Source organism: Gouania willdenowi, chromosome 13 (genome assembly GCF_900634775.1).
Source record: "Gouania willdenowi chromosome 13, fGouWil2.1, whole genome shotgun sequence".
Classification (NCBI taxonomy): Eukaryota; Metazoa; Chordata; class Actinopteri; order Blenniiformes; family Gobiesocidae; genus Gouania; species Gouania willdenowi.
The window spans coordinates 3,490,853-3,515,977 of record NC_041056.1 but is presented as its reverse complement, the minus strand read 5'-3'; the positions used below and the strand labels follow the sequence as shown (position 1 = coordinate 3,515,977).

General features: G+C 37.2%; 1 protein-coding gene across 2 annotated transcripts in view; it reads right to left on the bottom strand.

Annotated features, from left to right (window-relative positions):
* caln1 (calneuron 1) overlaps positions 1 to 24,277 on the bottom strand; it is a 60,747-nt gene extending 36,470 nt beyond the window's left edge. The window contains exons 1-2 of one of the 2 annotated variants that reach the window (XM_028464880.1): positions 24,051 to 24,277; positions 5,839 to 5,960 (exon numbers count right to left, since the gene is read on the bottom strand). In XM_028464880.1, coding sequence (XP_028320681.1) covers positions 5,839 to 5,953 — 115 coding nt within the window. In that variant the 5' untranslated portion in view covers positions 5,954 to 5,960; positions 24,051 to 24,277. Of the gene's footprint in view, positions 1 to 5,838; positions 5,961 to 20,263; positions 20,463 to 24,050 lie in introns of those variants that run through there. The other variant, XM_028464879.1, reaches the window with a different exon arrangement.
* Between the last annotated feature and the right edge of the window lie 848 nt (positions 24,278 to 25,125).

The window sequence follows — 25,125 nt, the reverse complement described above, 5'->3', positions numbered from 1 at the left end:
AGTGAAAATCCACCAGGTTCACAAACCATTATAATGTCATTATAGCAAAATGTCTGTAATTTATTCTTATTGCTTGATGTATTGGACATTTTGGGATTAAAAACAACACTTTTTTTTTCTTTTTCAGTTCTTTTTGCTCATAAATTCAGTAAAATTAGAATAGACTCTTATAATAGTGTGACTACCTTTATTAACTGTGTCCCTGCTGTAATATTCTCTATTATCTCTGCTGTAAACTGCTCCATATTGTCATTTATTTGCAATAAAGTTGAAGTTTGGCTCATTTGTGTGTGTGTGTGTGTGTGTCTATTGGATAATTACAGAACAAAAGCTAAACATTAATGAGTTTTTTAAACCAAAGTGCGTGGGATGTCCTGTAAATTAGTTGTAATGACCCATAATCTTTTGCACTGAAGTAAGATTGGTCAAACTGGTTTAATGGTTATTGTTTATGAAGATTTTAAAGAATAATTACAGCTTTTAAAGTGAAATTCCCTGGGGGGAAAAGTTCCTTCCAGAACAAACTTGCTTCCATAGTTTCATCCAACTAATCAGTGGATAATAATCAGGGTTACGGTCAATAACATTCTTGGCGAGGAGTATTATTGCTGTCCTGGGCAAAACTAGGTCTAGAAGTTTGGGGAAATACATACAGTACATGACAAACATCCAGTGACGTGTGCATCCGTTGTTTGTGTTGGAAACACAGAAACACGGAGAAAACGACAACAACAACAACTCAGAACAGCCCCAGTGAGGAGCAGCCACAAAGACAATCCTTCCTTTTGTTCCATTCACTGTGAAAAGTACGAAACATTTTCTAACCTTTCCTTTGCTGAAGCTCTGGTAGCTCAGGTGTTGGTCTCCATCTTTTAAAAGCTGTCGTTTTTCCTCAAAAATAAGTTTCTTTATCGCCTCTAGTGCTGTAATCCCGCCCACTAGCTAGAGAACGTAGCAGCAGCGGTCACATGGCATCTATTCACTAATGCACTGGGAACTTAGGTATAGCATTTAGCATAGCGTGATTACGTCCAAAGGCAGCGTAGAGAGCTGCCTTTGGACGTAAATGGTTGTCATCTTGGGGAACTGACTGCGCATGTGCAAACACATAAAAACACGCTATGGAAATAGAAGCAGAGCAGCCGTGTGCTTTTGGGAGGGGGCGTGGCCTCCTCCTGCTGTACAGCGGAGTGAGACGGCAGCCGTTCCAGGAAATAGCGCTGTTTAGTAACTTGGGCTATGAAACGCACAAAATGCTGACACTTTCAAACTTATAGGTACTGTAGGCTATTGGAAATGGAAAAATAAATAATTTATAATTATATTACAATTAAAACAAATATCAATTCACCCTCGGGCACGTCACTGCAAACATCCAACCGTTATTCATAATGCAAAAAACATCCATCAGACTGACACATAACGCAGGATGCAGAGATTATTCTTGAAAACACCAGATTTAAAACTCCCAGATATCATCCAACTCAAAACTCTAAAACTGTCCAAATGACTTATAAAGTTGATAAAGTAAAGGTTCACTTCCAAAAGGGGAATATACTGTAATTTAAGAGGAAAACTACATTTCAAGATGAAAAACGCCAGAACAACAGTGAAAAAGATGAGTTTAATAAAAATATCAGAGGTTAAATTATGAAAGTGCCTAAAGGATGAAATAAAACAAAACACCAAAGCTTTTTAAATCATATATCGTAAGTAAGTATAAGAAAACAGAGCAATAATCTTACCTAGGCAGCAATAATATATAATATGTATATAATGGTGTAAACATGATAAAAGGTTTTTATTAATTTATATATTACCACTCTAAATTGATGAAATTTGTGTTGTAAATATGAAATATAATATTAACATTATGTACATGTCGTATATATATTCATGTGTATATGTTTGATGTGAATGTCGTATAAACTGTATATATAAAACTTGTGCAGAATATACATATAAGGATATAAGTTAAATAATGTTTTTGTGTGTGATATTATGTAGAGAATGTTGTTTTATTGTGATAGGGTATGTGTGTATAAGCTTTGCTTCAACCTACACCCTCAGCTGAAGAATTAAACAGTTGAGTGTTGATTTGTTCTGGATTGTTTTAGTGAAGATTGCCAAAATAAAACTCAAATTGGTGGTGGACACACTGGGACGTCTGGTGCTGTGGGATCAACGTGTCTAACCACTCACTCCTTCCCACTGTCCACAGCCACCACCATAAGCACAATATACACAACTATAACATCACATCTCACTGGTTCCATAGTCCTACCCTGACTCCCTCTTCCCTGTTCCCTTCCCCCTCACCCAGGTGCAACACTGCTCTCCCTTTTTATATGCTCCCTATAATAAAGTATTTCTTACCCTTCCTTAGGCAGGGCTGCTGATGGTCACATTTGTAATAAAATTATTTATAAAGTCATTTTTTCAATTGCAATGATAAAAGATTTAACTTGTAGTGTGCAGACAAAATCAAATAAATAAATAACATTTTTTAATTACAATTACGTCTTCAATTATCCATGTTCAATTACAACACAATTATGATTACAGTGACTAGCATTTTTTTCCAATTTGTTGTTTACAATTACGTTCTCAATTACCAAAGTTCAATTACATTTAACACAATTTAATAAATAACCTGATAAAACGTAACCTTCCTCTTGTGCTAGCTTTCTGTTAGCATCTCTTATGATAACGGGTCAGTTATCATAAGATCAGCTGTAAAATACACTAATAAATATTATTTATTATCTAATTTGTTTGTCATCTCTTGGTTACCTTGTCATGCTTCCTAATTAATGAAAATATTGGTAATAATATCTGTGCTGTGGGCGTCTGAGACTTTTTTAGATTATGCTGAAGACAAGGGACAGATTGTGGGAAAAGTTGATATGAAACATTTTAATAATTGTTATGTAGTGATACAACTGTAACAGGGTTTGCCAGTTTTGTGTTTTAAAAAGTAAATTGTAATCGAATTTCCATGACAATTATAATTACAAAATCAATTAATTTAATTTAATTAATTAATTGATTTTTTTTTTGGTTTGTTTTTTTTCAATATTTTTCAGAGAATTTTTTTCAGTTTTTCAGACAATTTTTTTTTCTGTTTTTATGAGTAACTGTTTTTGTTTTTTCGAAGTACTGTAATTTTTTTTCTGAATAATTGAAATACTTGGAGCTCGGAATAAAAACGTGCATGAAAACCAGAAAAATAAATTTGCATGAAAATCAGGAAAAATTCCTCCAAACTTCCATACTTGTGCAATAAAAAAAAGTTAATTTTACATGTTAATTTTATTATTAATTTCAATATAGATTCATCACCAACGCCAAGAGCGCATATTTTCATCTTTATTTATTTTTTGTTTGTCTGTTAGCAAAATTACATCAAAAGTACTTAACAGATTTTTACAAAATTTTAACCAAACTTAGATCTTATGCTAACACTGCATCTGATTTATCGTTACAACTAACAACAAGAAAAAATACTTTACAGAAAGAAACACCTGCTGGAACATATTAACAAAATGATATACCACTGCTGGTAGCTGCTAGCCTGTTAGCTGCTAGCCTGTTTGCTGTTAGCCTGCTAGCTGCTAGCCTGTTAGCTGCTAGCCTGTTTGCTGTTAGCCTGTTATCTGCTAGCCCATAATCTGCTAGCCCGTTAGCTGCTAGCCCGATAGCTGCTAGCCTGTTATCTGCTTGCCCGTTATCTGCTAGCCCGTTAGCTGCTAGTCCGTTATCTGCAAGCCCGTTAGCTGCTAGCCCGTTATCGGCTAGTTTGTTAGCTGCTAGCCTGTTAGCTGCTATCCCGTTATTAGCTAGGCTGATAGCTGCTAGCCTGTTAGCCTGTTATCTGCTAGCCTGTTATCTGCTAGCCCATAATCTGCTAGCTCATAATCTGCTAGCTTGTTAGCTGTTAGCCTGTTATCTGCTACCCTGTTAGCTGCTATCCCGTTATTTACTAGCTCATTATCTGCTAGCTTGTTGGCTGCTAGCCTGTTATCTGCTAGCCCATAATCTGCTAGCCCGTTAGCTGCTAGCCTGTTCTGTGCTAGCCCATTATCTGCTAGCCCGTAAGCTGCTATCCTGTTATCTGCAAGCCTGTTAGCTGCTAGCTAATTTGATAACACGCTAATAAACTCACCTTTGTGTTTAAATGTGTGTGCTTTTCACAAGTGAATATAACATATTATGTGTGTGAGGGGATTTTATATACAGTAGTTCTACAGCTTCCTGGTGTTCCAGTCTAACTGATGACTATAATTAACTGACTATCATCACTGATACTCACTGTTGTTTTTAAACAATAAACTGAACTGTACAGCACTAAACCAGACAATCAAGCTTTTACTGCTAATGTTGAACACCTAATGTGACTACAAACAGTGGAACACATGGATAAGGGTCACCAGATTCCATGGTTACCAATTAAACCAGAATACAGAGAAACGTATGACCAGAGGCTGTGTTGCAGCAGACTGGGACCATTACAAGAATGGAAATATCCACATAAAGATGCTCAGAGCCTGCTGATAAGCTAGTATACGCGCTAACGTCTCATAATGGTTTCACATTAACACCCTACAGCTGCTAATTTAATGTGGGAAATCCTCACGTCTGTGAAAACTAAGCCCATTTACTGCTGGTGTCTGAACCCTAGGAAGCTTCTGGAGATTCAGGCGGTTTTAAAGCAGGGCTGTCAAACTCATTTTCCCCCAGAGGCCAAACACGCACAGTTTGATCTGAAATGGGCTCAACATTTTTAGAAGGAAAAAAGTGCAATTTCAGCATTTTTATGGCCCAGTTTGCACTTTCACTTAAAACTGACAAACACAGCATGTATGACAAAATACCTTCATTTTGCGGCCAATGTTTGTGTTAATTTATGGCAACTTTCTGAGATTGTTTGTAAGGAATTAAAACATTTTAAAAGTCAGTCATGTGACGAATATATGGGAAAAAAACATAAATATTGTGGAGTTTTATTGAATGTGTTTGTTTGAAGGTGCTGAGATATCTAGAGCTGAGCTAGTTGGTATTTTACGAATACATTGTGCAAAAGAACATTGCAATATTAAAATGTTACAAGATGTATTGTCAAGGGAACAAGTGGTAACACAATGTATGATCCCCATGATCTACTACACACACAGTTGTTTTGGTTTGTTTTGTAATTTTTTTTTTTTTTTTGAGGGGGTGGGATCCTTTTCCTTTCCAAAAACATGAATTATTGTTATCACAAACCCATTATCGTCCATCAATTGTGCACTCTATGTATCGTTCCACCCTAATAAAATACACAGTGACCCAAAATGGGGTTGAGAACCCCTGTTTTAAAGACCTAGACCTTGAATTTGACACGTGCTGTAAAGAAACCATGAACCCAATAAAAAAATCACATTTAGCACTATTTTTTTTTAATCACAACTACATTGTTACATAACAATTTCCCGTCTTGTCAGCAGAAATCTAAGCACAGAAACAAAAACGTAGACATTCATCATCAACATCCACTCATTAATCTCATTAGTCTCCAAACTCTTATGGGTTATGAATAATAATTATGCTTTATTCCAGTGTTTTAGTCCTAATATCTCATCATTTCCTTTTTTTCTTGCTCTGGTTGATGACCAAGCCAACGAGAAGGTGGTTCATCTGTTTACTCAGGCTGCAGTGAAGCAGATGGTGAAGAACAAACTTTATGTGAGATCAAAAGTCACCTGCTGTGGTTGTGGAAGCAGATCAGCCAGCAGGAGCAGCTTCATAATCCCATTAAATGAACATTATGTGTAGGTGTGGAAAGCAGCCAGGTCTTACCGTCCAGCTCCTCCACTGAGATGCTGGCCAACACGTCGCTGTCGCTGTCGGACAGAGAGCGGCTCAGGTAGTTCCCTTTGTAGAGCAGGCCTGCCGTCACATGGTGGAACGGCATCTTCTCCCTGAGACACGGCACAAACAAAACTAAGTGTGAAAAACAGAAAGAAGTCAAAGACACAAAGGAACACAAGGCCTTCATCAACCAGGGGTGATCAAGTCTGGTCCTGGAGAGCTCCTGTTCTGCATGTAATAAATGTTTTCTCTGTTCCAGCATTGATGGTGTTTCCAATGACCTGGACATCAGTCAATTTCTTTATTTCATTACCTCACACATGATTTATTAACATAATCAATAACCCTGATACATGTGAAACTACAAGCTGGATCGAGGTTCTCCGCTTCCTTCACAGCAGACCGCTCTAGATGCAAAAGACCTCTGACTATCTGACTCTCTTGTTCTCCTGGTATTTTTTTCCACCTACAGTTCAGAGTCCAGAGGTGGGGGAATGACCCCCCCATCATTTGCTAGTCTTGTAATATCCAACATGATGACTTCCTGGGCTTTTGTTCTCTTCTGTTTCCTGTTCCAAGAATCATTGTCTTCACCTCTCTGTCGACCCCCTTGCTGTGTGTGTGTGTGTGTGTGTGTGTGTGTGTGTGTGTGTGTGTAAGGTTGAACACTGATTCAGGAAAAGTATCTGTTCTCATTCTATTGGATCTAAGTGCTGCATTTGACACTGTAGATCATACAATTTTATTGCACAGATTACAAACATGGGTTGGACTAAATGGAAAAGTAATGCAATGGTTTAAGTCATACTTGGAGGAGCGAAGTTATTTTGTAAGCATTGGAAACTTTGAATCTGACAGATTACCAATGTCCTGTGGGGTTCCTCAGGGATCTGTTCTTGGACCTCTTCTGTTTAGCCTTTATATGCTTCCTTTAGGACAAATATTACAGAACTGTAAGGTTGATTATCAGAGCTACGCAGATGACACACAACTATATCTATCACTGAACCCAGATGACCATGGTCCCACTGAGGTGTTGTGTGACTGTTTAGAAAAAGTAAACTGCTGGATGAGTGAAAACTTCCTTCAACTAAACCATGACAAGATGGAGGTGATTGTCTTTGGTAACAAGGAAAAGAGGACTGCTGTCAGCAATTATCTGAGTCTGGATCTTTAGAAGATAAAGACCAAGTCAAAAACCTTGGTGTTCTGATTGACTCAGATCTTACATTCAGCATCAGATCAAATCTATCACAAAAACATCTTCTACCACCTAATGAACATCTCCAGAGTGAAAGGTTTAATGACTCAGAAAGATCAGGAGAAACTGGTCCATGCTTTTATCTCCAGCAGACTGGACTATTGTAATGGTCTTCTGACAGGAATCCCCCAAAAGAGCATCAAACAGCTACAGCTGGTTCAGAACGCTGCAGCTCAGGTCTTAACCAGAACAAAGAGGTCAGAACACATTACTCCAGTTTTAAAGTCTTTACACTGGCTCCCAGTCAGCCTCAGAATAGACTGTAAAGTTCTGCTGCTGGTGTATAAATCTGTGAATGGGTTTGGTCCAGAACACATCAGTGTGATGTTAGTCAGGTATGAACCCAGCAGGTCTCTCAGATCTATGGACACAGGTCAGATAGTGGAGCCCAGACCTCACAGTAAACATGGTGATGCTGCTTTTAGTTGTTATGCTGCAAAGAAGTGGAACAAACTGTCAGCAGAGCTGAAGTCAGCATCACGTGAACATTTTTAAATCAAAGTTAAAGGCACTTTTTTTCTCTACTGCGTATGATTGAGAGAGAGATTTTTAGTCATGTTGTTGATGTAATGATGATTTTACTGATGATTTTAAATATTCTTATTGATTTTAAACAATTGAATGTTTTATCATGTAAAGCACATTGAGTTGCCTTGAGTATGAAATGCGCTATACAAATAAATTTGCCTTGCCTTGCGTGTGTGTGTGTGTGTGTGTGTGTGTGTGTGTGTTTACACATTTACCAAGTCCCTAATAATGATTCTACACAAGCATTCAGGTGTACAGAATGTCATGATTAAAGCTACCAGGGAGAAGGCTGGTACCAAAAACCTGCAGGACAAGAGCTCTCCTGGTCCCACCTGTAAAAGACAATCCATCAGAAACTCCTTCAATAGTTCAGGGAAGGTCATCAGGAGGTGAGAAACACCTGAGTGGAAACAGGAAGTACTCAACCGTGCTGCGTTTATGAGGGCTTTAATTTTCCATTTAATTTCGTTCATCGACTTCCATTTGATCCTCAAACTGCGCCAACAATTCTTAATGGGTAATAATAGAGTTACAGTAACTCTCGTTAAAATTACTGCAGATCTTGATTCATCATGGGATTTTGTAGTGCAAGAATGAACAAAAATGTGTGATACTGTCCCAAAACATGAAAATCTGTGATTGCAGAAAATCAGAGAACCTAGGTAAGGCAATGCAAATGTATTTTGTATAGAACATTTCATACACAAGCCAAGTCAATGTGCTTTACATGTTCAAAAAGTGAAACAGAAAACATTCAACAGCTTAAAATCAACAACATTAAAACTAGCAGCAAACAAATTACATCAACAACATGACCAAAAATCTCCCTCTCAATCATACGCAGTAGAGAATAAAATGCTGACTTCAGCTCTGCTGCAGTTTGTTCCACTTCTTTGCAGCATAACAACTAAAAGCAGCATCACCATGTTTACTGTGAGCTCTGGGCTCCACTATCTGACCTGTGTCCATAGATCTGAGAGACCTGCTGGGTTCATACCTCACTAACATCTCACTGATGGGTTCTGAACCTACACCTGACATGTGCAACAGGAACGGGAAAAATCCCAAAACACACACAACGACTTTAAAAACAATTCAAAATTACAATATACACAAAATGACTCCATGAACACAAAAGATGGCTACAAATACATTTTAAGGAAAATGGATAGAGCATAACAGCGCGTCCCGTGTGCACGCTGGGTGAACCTATGCCCTCCTGCTTGGATGGTAGCAGAATTTACACAGTATTCTGTGAAAGGAAAACCAAAAAAGTTGTATTTGTAATAACGTGGGCTTTTTCCTAAACGTCCAAATCTGCTCTACACTTGCCCACTAACGAGACACTGGTCTTATTTTATCATAGTTCAGCTCAGCTCCACACTTTATTCTGGTAATAAATCAGGGTTGAACTTCTCTGTTCTCAGTTAAGATTGTGAACATTTAGGCTGTGACTTTGACTAAGTTTGAGGAATGGAATCTAAAACGTATTTAATGTGATTTGGCTGATTTCACACAAAACATGTTGAAAATGTGGAAAAAAATGAAATTCACAGAACGGAGAGCGGACGAGGCAGAACTCGTTCACTGAATGGAACGTGTGGTAAACTGCAGTGCTGTGGCTGTGTGAGAATCAGCCATCGGTAACTCATTATTTGATCATTAAATGTTGAGGAGCAACAAAGCAGGACGATGTCAGACTGTGAATGAATTCCTCGTCACCACGCTCTGACTGCAGCTACAATCTAATGATAACTTGGCCTCGAGCGACGCTGACAACACAATCATCACAGAGTGAGATATGACATCAGACTGTACTGTGTGTGTTTGTTTTCCTCCGTACTTTCTGTATTTCTCATCCTCTTTAATAGTGTCCCAGCCCAGATGGCAGCATCAAAAGTAGTTCCAGTCATGCAATAAATTAAAGAAATGGTGGACGTGCAAACAAATAAAATCACACGTGTCTGATTTGTTTTACAAATAATCAAATCAATTATACTGTTTTAAACTGTATTATGTAATCAGAACTAGGGTTGCAATGTATTAGGGTGCTGAATGTAAAAACTCTGTCACTGTTTCATAGCTGACTTTTTGAACATTTAGCTCATTTTTCTTGCATTCAAGACAAATTAATATAAAACAGCACGTTCTATAATCATTAACTACTCCATGTCCATGTCAAATTACAACCCAATTCAACAAGCATTAATAAAGGAGCCCATGGCACATACGGAGTAATGAACCCTATTCATATATTGGTACGTGTCGATGATTCAGTAGCACCAACTGTCGCAATATTTGACACACAAATAAATGACAAAACAACTTTAATGAAAATTGCCGAAAAAAATCGAATTGTGCAAGGCATAATCATAATCTACGTTGAATTACCTTTGAAACGATACATCACATGACTACGTTCCCATGAATTTGGAAATTACTGGAAATGGAGGGTGGGCCCTCGGGACCCATTTCAAAAAAAGGGCTAAAAGCGTCTCATCATAATCATTCATCGAGTATTTATGTCAAACTGCATTCCAATCTAACGAGAACTAACGGAGGAATAGTCATCTGAAAAAAGGGGCCCCCGGGGGCCCCTGGCGCCCCCGTGACACGTACGGGGTAATGAGGCCCTTTTATATATTGGTATGTGCCAATGGTTCGATATCACCAACCGTTGTAATATTTGACTCGCAAATAAATGAGAGATCGAGTGGCGTTTTGTGTGCGGTGGCCCGGCCCAAAAAATGTGTAAACATGAAAAATAAATCTAAATGTTAAATCGGTCGTGTAAAGCTAAATCTTTTTGTTTTAATCATAAATCTTGGTTCCTATCCTGAATGTAAAGTCATTATTGTAAATAACTAGCTGTGTGCAGAGTTTATTCAATATTGTGGACATCTGATGGTGTATCACCTCTACAAACAGGATTTTAAAACAGTTGTAATTAAACGTCTTCTCATTAAAAAGACCATTTTTCTCACCACTGCAGCTGAAATGTTGTTTTTTTCTTAAGAATTTTATATTTTGGTGAGCGCTACGAGATGACTATTGTTATAATTTGGCGCTAAAGAAATAAAGTTGAATTAAATTACATTTTGAAAACACTCTCCCAATGTGAAAGTAATCAAAATTTTGACTTTATCTTTTATTTTGAAGGCGTTTTTCTGCCTGAATTCTCATTCTGGTGAAACTTTATTGAGGAAAACTAATTGAGATATGATTTTTTTTTTTTGTTCATATCCCCTAGACCTGATCATGTGACCATGTGACTGGTTTATCTGTTAAAAAGGATGTCGGTGTTCTACATCGAGTACATTATTTTATTTTGAAATATAGATTCATCTGGTGCCCATTTCCTTTGATGGTTCCACAAATTGGCAAATTGAGCAGAAATGATGAAAAAAACTTCACAAATAGACATTTTTCCCAAACAAGAAAGATCTTTCAAAATAAAAGAGCCAGCTTTAAATATGATATATATTACACTCATATTGATTTATGTACTTCTCGTTGAAGTATTTCGCTTTTTTGTGGCCCTGAATGAATAAACACAGGACTTTAGACCTTATACTTGTGTCTGTACGAGTCCCAGCTTCCTGTTTGTTTGTCCGTTTACAAAAAAACGCCTGAAGCCGCGTCGACAATCTAATTTACTGATTCATAAATTATTCAGCCGTGTTTTAGGCTACAGTTGGAGAGTTATGATCCTTTTTCTTGTCTACTCCTTTGTGTTGTAATGTTATAAACCCCCTTTTCAAATTCATAAATCATCATCTCCACGACATCAGTGGATTCTGTGTGAACTGTGTAGAATAAGTGAGTGATTACAGTGGATTTATATGCATCTGTAAGCAGGCGGTGGATTGTTCACTGGATGTGAAAACATGAAGGAATGTGACAGGAAAATGCATTTTTCTCTCCTTGTAAATGTAAAAGCACGATGGTTAGAATATATGATTTAATGGGCAACAATATGGCACAATTTGACCACAACAATAGTAAAATGTGCCAAACACAGTCATTAAGGGTTTGTGTGTAGTCATTAAGCTCATTGTGTATCTCTAGTTTAACGTCAGATGCCAGAAATTAGTTTATGACTGTGGGCGGAGTCATAAAAATGTGATTTTCAGACCTGAGGGTCACATTATCATCATTCATTTCAAGATTAAAATAATGACCAATCTATGCATTAAAGAGATCCTCCACTGTTGTTACAAACGTGGCCGAAAATCTTTGAAATGTCCTTATTCATAGATTTATGCCTAACAAAACACATTATTATGAACTAGTGGTGGGCAATATGGGAAAAAAAAAACTTATATCATGATTTTTTTTCTTTGCAAAATCACCATCACAATTTTATCATGATTTTTTTCATTCAGATCATTTCAACTATTTTAAAGTTATTTACTAATAAAACAAACCAATTCACCAACTTAAAATCATCACGCTAAATGTAAAAAAAGGAATAAAAGATCATTTAAGACGAGGTCATTTTCAAACATTTATTAAATTGTATGTAAGCAATTTATTAAACTGGTTCCTATTATAATTAACATCAAACCAAAAGGCTGACATGTTATTTTAGTCACACAGTCTTTTTACTTTGTTTAACTAAAGTGGCGTAGCATTAGCATTAGCAACACATGCTACATAACAAGGCAGCATATCAGTCTAGTGATTTATATTAGTTATTGAGGTACCACTCACATTAATAAAATCCTACTTTAAGCAGTGTTTGAACGCCTCATTTCACACAGTTTAGACATTTATGTCCTTTACAAGATAAAATGTTACTGCTTTGGTTACATTAGGCCTGGGTGATACGGACCAATATTCATATCTCAAAATGGCAATAGGTGATATAAACTTTTTTTTTTTTTTACAAGAAAAACAATAATGGGTCAAAGTCAGTGGATAAAAATGCCACAAAGACCCTTTTATTAATCACTAGCAGCACAATATCAACATTTTGTGTCACTTTTGACTTTTTCCATCATTAAGGCTAAAATGTGTGATTACATTCTGTAGTGTTGTTGAAAGTAGTTTTTAAAGTAAACCACATTCAGGACACTGTCCCTTTAAGAAAGAGCCTTATCGCTCCGCTGCTGCTGTGGAGCGACAAAGAGTTAGTTACAGACGAGAAACACACGCAGTGTTTCCTCAAACGTCTCTCAGTGCTTCAACACTCAGAACTGATAGAGTTTAACAGACAGACAGACATCTGCACTGAGCCTCTGACAGACAGTCGCTAACACAGCTAACTCTGTGTGTCCGTGCACTGGGTGGCGGGGGGGCATACTTCGGTCCTGTTTCGGCGCTTAATAATTGTTCGGTGTCTGTAATGTTGACATGTTGACTAGCAAATGGTGTGATTTAGCAGAGAAAAAAAACCTTTGGATGTTCTGTGTATGGACCACAGACATATGGCACAGACACGGCACCGCAAGGGTTAAAATGTGAACTAACCCTGTTTTAACCCTTAACGATCTAATATTGTCAGATCACACACCCTTATTATGAACAATATTAGTTTTTATTAACTCTTAAAAATGGAACTACTTTACAGTTTTAGAGCCTGTTTTCCACCATCTTGAAATCATGTGATTGATGATGTCACAAGGCCCCACTGCCTGTAAACATTCCATTGTTTTCTATTGGAGTGAAACATTCAGCCTGATTTTTTAGATCATTTAGTAGCTTTTTCTGTCAAAATGTAAACTTGTGCTGCTTTTAGTTGCTCTACATAATCAGGAAAAGTTGAAATATGATGTAAACATCTTTTGTTTAAAGAAAGAGAATAAAAACAATGCGCTGACACGCTCTGGTGACTGAAGTTAGTAAGTAAATCACGGACAGTTGAAGGACTTCTATCCTCAGGGTTTGTGCGTCTTCAACAGTCTACGATTTACTTTTCGATAACTTCAGCCACCAGAGCGTGTCAGCTCACTGTTTAAGAGAGAATAAAGATCCACTTAGGAGAACTCTTCTTCTCTGCCTCATTGTCTAGAATAAAACAGCAGAGTTGGAACTGTCGCTCATAATTTAAGACATTTTTTTGATTTTCCAGCCAAGACAAGGTTGGTTTTTGTTAAAATGTAGTCGATGGAAATACATTTTTAAAGAAATTTGACAGTTTTGTTGTACTGTAATAGATTTTGTAAAATGATGTTTGTCATGGTAGTAAAAACTCCATTGTAAGAATACCTTTAATTTTATGTTTAGTTATTCAAATTAAGAATGTACCTTGTTAAAAAAAAAAAGTGCAATAAATAATCACGTTCTTTACAAGTTCTTGTTTATTTTCTATTTATGTGAACACATTTTTTTTTACAACCTTCCAGAATAAAGCTCCGATCTTGAGAGTTTTAATTTGAGTTTAGATATTTCATTGGTTTAAAAGGAAAACCATCAAGAAGTTTTAACATTTACATTGTTTTAATTTTTGTTGTCAGTACTCCTTAAATTTACGCTCTCCTCACAATTTAGTCAAGGAATGAAGGATCGTCAAATGAAAGTTTTAATTGGTATATTTAATTTACCACTGGTTTAATGCCCCCTTTACGCCACATAAATGATAAATGCAAGAATAAAGATTCAAGTTGTGCTGATGAGCTGTCATACTTGTTTAGTTGGCTTTATAACAGCAGACGTCTCCATTTAACGTACAACAATCCAGGCTAATTAAGGTCTTTGTATTTCAAAGTGCATGACTATAAAGTGGACCATTAATACTGGATTTTACTGCCACACGTTTCCCAGTGAGTCTCAGTGGGAGAAAGAGAGTTCACCGAAAGCATTAAACACTTCCTCAGAGGACGACGGAGCAGAGCAGAACCATTCACAGCCTTCAGCGTCATTACACCTGATTAAATCGATCAAAGCGTCCGCTCAACAACCTAATTCACCCGTCGGGACCAAAACTTTGTCCATAGTAATCAAATGTGGAGTGATCAAGTAGTCTGAGAGGAGATGAAGGCTGTTTCTCTCACGTTTGATCATTATTAGTGACTCCAAGGAGTCAGTTTGAGGGAAAGAATTTTTGTTTTCAATCTCTCCGTTTTTCCCAGGGATCCCGCCATCCGTAACTGGAGTTGATGGCCTTGGCCTGTAAATTATCCTGTCTGCGATCCAATTTGGTGTGAGGGACAAACTAGTTTAATCCATTAAAGCTCCAATCGCACCTCGCAGCAGCATCTGAAAAACTACCGCGAGGGATGGAGAGTGAAAGTGAGAGAATGTTATTAGTGCATGGCATCTTACACGTGCATCGAGTCAGCATTTTATACTTTGGATAAAGCTTTAATGAGGTGGTGTTTAGTTACAGCATGCTTTCATTTCACTTTCTGTTTATCTTTACAAGTAAAAGAGCAACAAAACCCTGAGGTTTAAGACGGACATTTAAAAAATGCCTTGATTATGGGCGGGGCTCCAGGAGCAGTTAAGACACGCCCAGTCTATACTATAAAATCTCCAGAGAACAGGCTGTGTTGGAAATCGCATTCTAACGTACTACACACTCAATGAGTACATACTGTCTAGTATATACTATAGTATGATTAGGATGATGAGCGTTCCCACTAAAGTATACTTCCAAGTTTCCCAAGATGCATCTGGAACCTACAGCGTTAAAAACCTGAATCACACTGAGGCTAAATATCTCTGTTGATTCTCCACCTTTACTTTGAAAGTTCTGAAAACATTTGAAGTGAGAAAGTGACCAAGTAGAATATCAACATGTGATCATTTCATCCATAAAACTCACGTAAACACATTTAATTCTGACATTTCAGAGATTTTCTAAGACCGTCCATTGGTCTACTGACAAAAACTTCCTGTTAACTTCAAAACAAGAGCCCTGTTTACAAAAGGGTTAAAAAAAAAAACTAATGGAAGATAAGAAGAGATGCTTTTATTTTGAATTTTGCATTGCTTTCTAGCTTGAAGCCAGTCGCAATGCATCATGGGGCGGTTGAGTATGACTAGTGTGCCCACCATGCATATAATATACATCCTGGTATTTCTCATATCTTTGCATACCCATTTAAGCTACCCTTTGCCAATACATACCACCTGGTTCCTCTTTATTTGCTCATTTTTTGGCCACTCTTGACGGCTTTTGGCCCATTTCAGTCACTTTGCACTGTTTTCTTGCCACATTGTTGCCACTTTTTGACCATTCTTGGCCACCTGTTACCATGTCTACCTCCACTTGCTCGTAAAAAACCCCAAAAACATGGCGGACCAGCTCAGCCCACCAAGAGCGATGCCCAGAATGCCAGATGACCAGTCCACTCCTGATACTATCTAATGTGAATGCACTATATAATCATTTTTACTACGAGTAGTACGTTAGTATGGTATTTACAACACAGCCTCAGTCCAACCTACTCACCACACATTACAGAATCCACAATGATAGTTTTTATAGGAGGGGCGGAGCCAACAATGACACAAGACGTCACTAAAACACACCTCCATTCTCATAGAAAACATTGATTGTAATTTCAACCCATAGAAGGCAGACACTGACATTTTTACATCAAAATACAACAAACTGAAATAGATTTTACTTTATAAATGCAGTTTGTCTAGTTTATGTTTTATTTTGAAAAATACGCTTTGAGCAGAGACGCTCTTGAACTTCCCCGTTTGTGAGGCACAAGAACACAAAAGCAAAAATGAAGCCTCGGCTCATTTTATGGAACAATAACTCAACTTTTACGTTACGCTGAGGCCATTAGGCTGATGCTGTTCTACTAAATGACTTTCAGTGTTTCAGTGAGATGACCACAGTCTGGATAAAGGACGGAGTGTGTATGTGTGTGTGTGTGTGCGAGAGTGTATGTGTTCTGTGTTTTAAATCTTCCCACTGTAACCAAGCAGTAAAGGTCCATTGATTTGTGGGAGAAGCAGCACTGTGTGTGTGTGTGTGTGTGTGTGTGTGTGTGTGTGTGTGTGTGTGTGTGTGTGTGTGTGTGTGTGTGTGTGTGTGTGTGTGTGTGTGTGTGTGTGTGTGTGTGTGTGACGGTGCAAAGCCCAAAGCATTATAGAATTCATTAGAGGCCATGGCCGGGCATGTAAAAGCATTATTAACTGCTCAACTGATTCTTTGATTATTTTATTACTGTTTGTACAGAAACGCCTCAGAGCAGCAACTCATTACGCACACGCACACGCGCACACACACACACACACACACACACACACACACACACACACACGCACGCACGCGCACACGCACACGCACACGCACACGCACACGCACACGCACACACACACACACACGTAGGTAAAGATACAGAAAAGAAACCACAGACAAACATTTACAATTCTGCAGACACGCCAAAAACACACAAAATGACAAAAAAAAATAACTGAAAACTATACAAAATGACAATAAACATCCACAAACAATACACAAACACCAAAAACACACAATGCCACTAGAAAAATAATATACGAGGTTAATGAAAAATACAAAATGACAGACACACAGGACGACTACTGAAATACACAAAATACTGGTAAAAGAAAAACACACAAAACACCAATAAGACACAAAACAAAAAAAACAACACTACCAAAATACAGAAAAATACATAAAAAGGACAACAAAAACAGGAAACGAAAGAGGAAAACCAAACAAAAAAAGGACAAAAATATCCAAAATGACAATTACAGAAAAACAAACAATAAGACAAAAAAAAAAAAAAAAAAAAAAAAATCACAAAACTTCTCCAAAACACCCAAGACAACTACTACAATACAAAAAACACACAAGACCACTACCAAATAACACAAAAATAAGAGAAAAATCACACAAAAGGACAACAAAATGACTGAAAAACACATAAATCCTTTGTTGTTTCCTGTGTTCATGCTCAGATTGCTCATTAACTTCAGATCAGATACATTAACATTTGTGACCCTCGCTGTGATAAAAGCTGCTGATCTATGAATGAGTGAATGTAACCTCAGCTCCAGGCTCTGCTAGTGTTGAAATGACAAACTAACGCTGCTTCTTTACGGCCCATTTGATCCATTGGTTCTATTTAGTTCTATTTGAGTCGGGTCAGTAAAATGAACCCAATCCTCTCCCTGAGAGAAGATCCTGTTCTCACTTTAACTCAATCCCAGCAGCTCTGACCCCAAAGGTTAAAGAGGATATTTCTGTTTATTCTATTGTCTGCAAACCCACAGACAGCGTCTGTCTGTACACGGAGCAGAGCTCAGTGATAAACGACTGGTTGAACTGGATGGACTGGCTTTATTGGGTCACAGAACAGCTTTGTGGTGTTTCCTGGGGGTTCATAGTTGAAGAATTTCTGACTACCTGTCAACAATGAGCTGTTAACATGACTACCTGTCAACATTGAGCTGTGTTACCATCATGACTATCTGTCAACATTGAGCTGTGTTACCTTCATGACTACCTGTCAACATTGAGCTGTGTTACCATCATGACTCCCTGTCAACATTGAGCTGTGTTACCTTCATGACTACCTGTCAACATTGAGCTGTGTTACCATCATGACTCCCTGTCAACATTGAGCTGTGTTACCTTCATGACTACCTGTCAACATTGAGCTGTGTTACCATCATGACTCCCTGTCAACATTGAGCTGTTTTACCATCATGACTACCTGTCAACATTGAGCTCTGTTACCATGACTACCTGTCAACATTGAGCTCTGTTACCTGACTACCTGTCAACACTGAGCTCAATTACCACGACTACCTGTCAACATTGAGCTGTATTACATGACTATCTGTCAACATTGAGCTGTTTACATGACTACCTGTCAACATTGAGCTGGTTTACCATGACTACCTGTCAATATTGAGCTGTTACCACGACTACCTGTCAACATTGAGCTGTGTTACCATGACTACCTGTCAACATTGAGCTGTGTTACCTGACTACCTATCAACAATGAGTTGTTTGACTCTGAGAGAACCTATGACATCAACAAGAAGTTCCACAGTGTGGATGGGAATAGAATACATATATATATCTACAGTATTTATATTTATTTTTTTTTGGTAGCCAGAAAATCACCAAAATGCTATCACCTGTTCCATGTCCCATTTATCATTTTTCCTGAAAATGTCCAAATCCATTCATAACTTTTCAAGTTATCTTGCTGACTGAGCGAAACAGAATGACGGATAAACACTAGAAAAACCCACAAAATGAAAAGACAAAAAGACTAAACACTGTGTGTCTGTATTAATTCACCCTGAGATGAATGAGAGGAAAATAAATGAAAGACAGAAAGAAAATTGAACAAAAACATGTAAACATAGAAAGTTAAACTCCACTCCTCGTAACCCGACACATCCAACGACGACGGATGGAGACAAACGGCTCAAAGCAGAACAACACAAACACGTGTGGAACATAATTCCATTACACAGCTTTAGGAGCGACTAATCAACATTATTGGGAGATGATATGATCAATAATCAGTGTTTCATACACAGTGAGTTAAACACTAATCCATCATTCATCACATGGAAGTCATTACACACTTTATGAGCTTCAATATTCAATATTTAATGATCCAACAAAAGAGCTGGAAATCATTTCCTCACATTTACACAATGACATCACACGCAGGTGTTCACTGATTGGTTGAAAATAATGACATCATTTCACTTGCATCAGTTCATCTGCCAAATAAAAAAAAAAAAGACTAGAAAGCATCGAATTGTTCAGAATCAAAGCAGCTCCGCCCACTTTACAATCAAATTACACTACATTTTTTTACTGAAGTTACAAAAATAAAATGTTTCGACGAGTCAAAGTTTGATCTATAAAGAAAAACTATGAAAATTATGAAAATACTAAAAATAAATCTGAAATAGCTCAAAATTAACCAAATACTTTAAAATTGCAGAGAATAAAAGAGGGAGATTTTATTTTTGGGGGGGACAGATTTATTCCCATGGTCCAAACATCTGTGAGGTTTCAATTTCCCTGTGTGTGTGTGTGTGTGTGTGTGTGTGTGTGTGTGTGTGTGTGTGTGTGTGTGTGTGTGTGTGTGTGTGTGTGTGTGTGTGTGTGTGTGTGTGTGTGTGTGTTGAACTGGTGACCAGTAAAAATACACAAAATGAAAACAAAATATCACAATGAATTGACTCCAAAATTAGACAAAATACAAAAAATTACACAAATACACAAAATAACAGTGTGTGTGTGTGTGTGTGTGTGTGTGTGTGATTAACTGGTGACCAGTAAAGGTGTGTCATCATTTACGCAGGATAAGTGTGTATAAACTGCACTTTCAGCAGCTTTTGTGCCGACATTCAACAACAAATGATCACCACACATCAGAAATGTAAGTAAATGTTTTCCCACACACTGATCAATCATTAGGTGATTAAATCTATTGGAAACTAATCAAACGGTGGTTTGTAGAGGTGTGTGTCCTTCATCTTCCTCCTTTAATCATTTAGTCTCAGACATCATCTCTCACGCACACGCACACACACACACACACACACACACACACACACACACACACACACGCACACACGCACACACGCACACACGCACACACGCACACACGCACACACGCACACACACACACACACACACACAAAATAGAAACTTACTGGCAGTCTACTACTGGATACTGCACCTCCACCAGCTCCGTGTCTGGAGCCTCCATCACTGTCACCTCACAGGGGTAGGGGTAGGGGTACGGGTAGGGGTAGGGGTGTCCAGGCAGGTCCCCGTTAGCCTCCTCCTCAGACTGAGGGTCTGTGTCTGTGACCTCCTCCTCCATCAGGTTCTCAGAGGCAGAGTTTACTCCTCGCTGTGTCCCGGAGCAGCAGCATCAGCACCACAGAGCCCACACAGCGGAGCAGCAGGTGAGGCAGCGCTACATCCCCCACCCCCCCACCCCCAATCATCCCTCCCCCCCTCCCTCCGTCAGCATTCCTCCACAAAGGGAGGAAGTCCTCAGTTGAAGCTCACAGCGATGGACGAGAAGCAGAACAAATGTTTGTGTGAGAGCGACTGAATATTGTCTGCATGTCAACACCAGGGATGCTGGGTTACCATGACAACAGAACACATCCTGGGTAGGACAGAGTGTGTGTGTGTGTGTGTGTGTGTGTGTGTGTGTGTGTGTGTGTGTGTGTGTGTGTGTGTGTGTGTGTGTGTGTGTGTGTGTGTGTGTGTGTGTGGGAGAGAAACTGTGCCACCATGTGGCCAACACGCTTCGAAAAAGAAAAAACACTAATTTTAGAGTTTCTTTTTTTTAATAATAACTTCATTAATAGAATAGAGCAGTGTTCCCCAAACTGTATCGCCCTAAGTTCTCCTTAGCTCAGACAAAGGCAACTGTTATGTGGCCCTCGGTCTAATTTTATGCAGCCCCCCAAAGTAAATGTACAAAATGTACAGAAAACATATAAACAAGAGCATGAATAAAAAACACATAGAATTACAACAGTAAAAGACAAGAGAAAAAGCTCCTGAGAGGTGTTCAAGAACTTCTAGTGCAGAAAAATGTTTGTTTGATCAAAGGGTCACATGATCAACATTCATGTCAGCATTTAGAATAATGAGTGATATGAGCATTAATACAGGAAACAACAAAGGGTTTTAATAGTAATTTTGTGTGTTTTTCTGTCATTCTGTGTATGTTTGTTGTTGTGAGGCATTTCTGCAGTCCTTTTGTCTATTTTTCCTGTAAAATACATGTTTTGTAAGTCATATTGTGTATTTGTGCTGTCATTTAGCATTTTTCTTCTTTTTTTTTGGAGAAATTTTTGTGTATTTCTGTTGTTGTTTTTCTTGTTTGTGAGTACTGTGGGTGTGTGGAGTCATTCTTTGTGATTTTTTGGGTTTATTGTGTACTTTTGTTGTAATTTTCTGTAATTTTGTATATTTTTCTGAGTTATTTTGTGTATCACTGTTGTTTTGTTCATGTCCGTAGTAGTTTTGTGTGTTTTTGGAGTATTTTCTTTGTTTTTCTCTTTTCTTTTACTGTTGTAATTCTATGTGTTTTTTAATGTATTCTTGCTCTTGCTTGTATATTTTTCTGTACACTTTGTACATTTACTTTGGGGGGTTGCATAAAATTAGACCGAGGGCCAAATGTGGCCCCTGGGCCTCCAGTTGCCTATTTCTGCCCTAGGGGTACACGTACCCCAGTTTGGGAACCACTAGATTAGAATATTAATAACAATATAATGACTGGATATTTATAATAGCACTTTTTTCAAGGAGACTCAAACCCTTTTTCATTCACATCAGTCATACCAGTGGTAGTAAGCTACAATGTAGCCACAGCTGCCCTGGGTCATACTGACAGAAGCGTGGCCCCTCTGACCACCACCAACATTAATGCTCATTTCACACCCATTCATACAAGGCAATAAAGTGCCAATGAGAGCATTCTTCATATTTCTAAAGAATTATTTTTCAATTATGACGTAAGTTGCCGTACATAGTTTCTCCGTGATTGTGATTGGTCTGACGCTGCAATCTCCACCTCTGTCACAGGAGCGCGCACGTAGCCAGGTTGAAATCACCTGGGTTAGTGCACGTGTTTATATCATGCTTCATAGAACAGCTGCTCTCTGACAGAGAATGTTTGATTAGGTGAAGCTAACGGAGAAATATCAGGATATAGTTATCTAGCTTTGTAGTACAGGCCCCATGTGATTATATATATATATATATATATATATATAAAAACACAAAGCAAAGCTGCAGCAGAAACCAAACACTCATTAAAGGGAATCCACAGCCAAGCCTTCTTCTTCTTCTAATTAATGTGACATTATTTCCCACTAATTGAGACACAAAGCTATATATAGAGATTTTTTTAAACTGTAGCAGGTTCACATACAAGCAAATTAATGTCCTCCTGAAACCCCAAAATATATGAAGAAATTGGGTTTGAATCCAACCATAAATATATTTTTCCTCCACCCGTTCATTCCTTACAGGAGTCTGCAGCAATTATTTCATCAACTCCAGCTGAAGAAAATCATACTTTTATTTTGGATTGTGGGAGGAGCTGAAAATAACCCATACAAAAAACGGGGAGAACATGGAAACTCCACAAAGAGAAGAAAACGTATCAATACATTTAACCTGATGTATGTTGTAGAATTTCAGTTGGTAGTTGGAATGAACTCGACAAAAAGTGACATTATTTCATTAAATGTGGGAATGTGCAGAATTTAAATATGCTGTTACTTTTTCATAGCCGACATATTTTGAACATTTTGCTCATTTTTCTTTCATTGGAGACAGAAATTTGTGTAAAACAGCATGTTCTATGTCACTGTTAAAAATGTGTACGCATGAAAAATAAATCTAAATGTTAGATGTAAATCTATATCTAAACATTATATCTAAATCTACACGTTAAATCAGTTGCCAAGTGTGATGCTTTAGATTTAGCATTTAGATTTAGATTTAACACTTTGATTTAGATTTAACATTTACATTTCTCATTTAGATTTAATATTTAGATTTAACACTTTGATTTAGATTTAACATTTACATTTCTCATTTAGATTTAATATTTAGATTTAACACTTTGATTTAGATTTAACATTTGCATTTCACATTTAGATTTAATATTTAGATTTAACACTTCGATTTAGATTTAACATTTACATATCTCATTTAGATTTAATATTTAGATTTAACACTTACATTTAGATTTAACATTTACATTTCTCATTTAGATTTAACACTTAGATTTAGATTTAACATTTACATTTCTCATTTAAATTTAATATTTAGATTTAACACTTAGATTTAAATTGAACATTAAGATTTACATTTAACAGTTAGATTTAGATTTAACATTTACATTTAACTTTTAGACTTAGATTTACCATTTCCATTTATATTTCACATTTAGATTTGATATTTATATTTAACACTTATATTTAGTTTTAACATTTACATTTATATTTCACATTTACATTTATATTTCACATTTAGCATTTACATTGAACTTTTAGACTTAACATTTACATGTAACATAGATTTAACATTTGGATTTATTTTTCATGTTTACACATTGTTATAGAACATGTTGTTTTTGAGCTAAATGTTCAAAATATGTCGGCTATGAAACAGTGACACATTTTTTACATTCTGGACCCTATAATTAAAGTTATGATTATTATTTATCTATTTATTGCTGCACAGTACACACGCACGCGCACCCTGCATCCCAGCCACGGTCATCATCATCACCATCAGCTGTTCACACCGGCACGCATCGGTTCTTGAACGCACCACGAGCACTTTGGAATTTCACTAAAACACATTTCATCGCCTTTTATGAACTTATCACAACCTTTTTGTTTCAAACAAGAAAAAGTGTAACACACACACACACACACACATAAAAAGACATTTTACCTGTGAGGGTTGAACTATGTGCACAGATGATCCGTCCTGCTTTGATCCACTTTGGATCCTCGATGGATCAATAGTAGTAGTTATTGATTATTAATAATCCGTGATGTGATCGATTAGTTTGATCATCTCCGCTCCACATTAACATTCCTCCTCGTGGATTGCAACTCGCTGCTTTTCTACGATGAAAAACATCCACAAGCTGTTGGATGCGCGCGCACGCGGCTCCGTGCGTTGCACGGATTGATGTGCGCGGTCACACGGAGCCCGACTGCGCAGCCGCAGATGTGGTGTCGTTCACAAACAGAGGAAAGAGGGATTAAAAAATACTGTAACTTCAAATAATTCACCTGAAATTAAGGGAAAAATGTCAATTTAATTGTAAGTGTTTTTATCACAAAACTGTGATTTTCTCATTGTCACATGATCAACTTTAATCTTTAATATCAGAATTTGAACAACAGGGAAAAACAAAGGGTTTGTTTTTAGACATTTTGTGTATATTTCTTTGTCATGTTTGATTATTTTTGTCTTTGTGTGGTTGTCTTGGATGTTTTTGTGTATTTTTTGTTGTTATTTTCTATATTGTTCACTCATTTCTGTGTTTTTGGAGTCGTATTGTATTTTTTTTGTTGTCCTTTTATGTGTTTTTTGTTTTTGTTTTTTGTATTTTGATTTCAGTTTTCATTTTTTTTTTTTTAACTTTTGTCTTTTTTCTGTCATATGTTTTTCTGGTCATTTTATGTATTTTTGATCAACTTTTGAGTTAGTATTTAGTCTTTTTGGATACATTTTATGTATATTTCCTGTCATTTTTGTCATATATTTTGTTATTTCTGTGTTTACGTTGTTTAGGTGAGTTTTTGGAGTTTCTTCTCTTATTTTCTGCAGTTGTTTTGTGTAGTTTGTTGTCATTTTGTATTTTTTCTCTCATTTTCTGTGTTTTTGTTTTTTGTCTGTTTCTCAAGTCATATTGTATTTTTTTTTTTTTTTTGTTATTTAATTTTTTGTAATTTTAAGTTTTTTTTGTTGACCATTTGTGTATATTTCTGTAATATTGTGTGTATCTGGAGCAGCT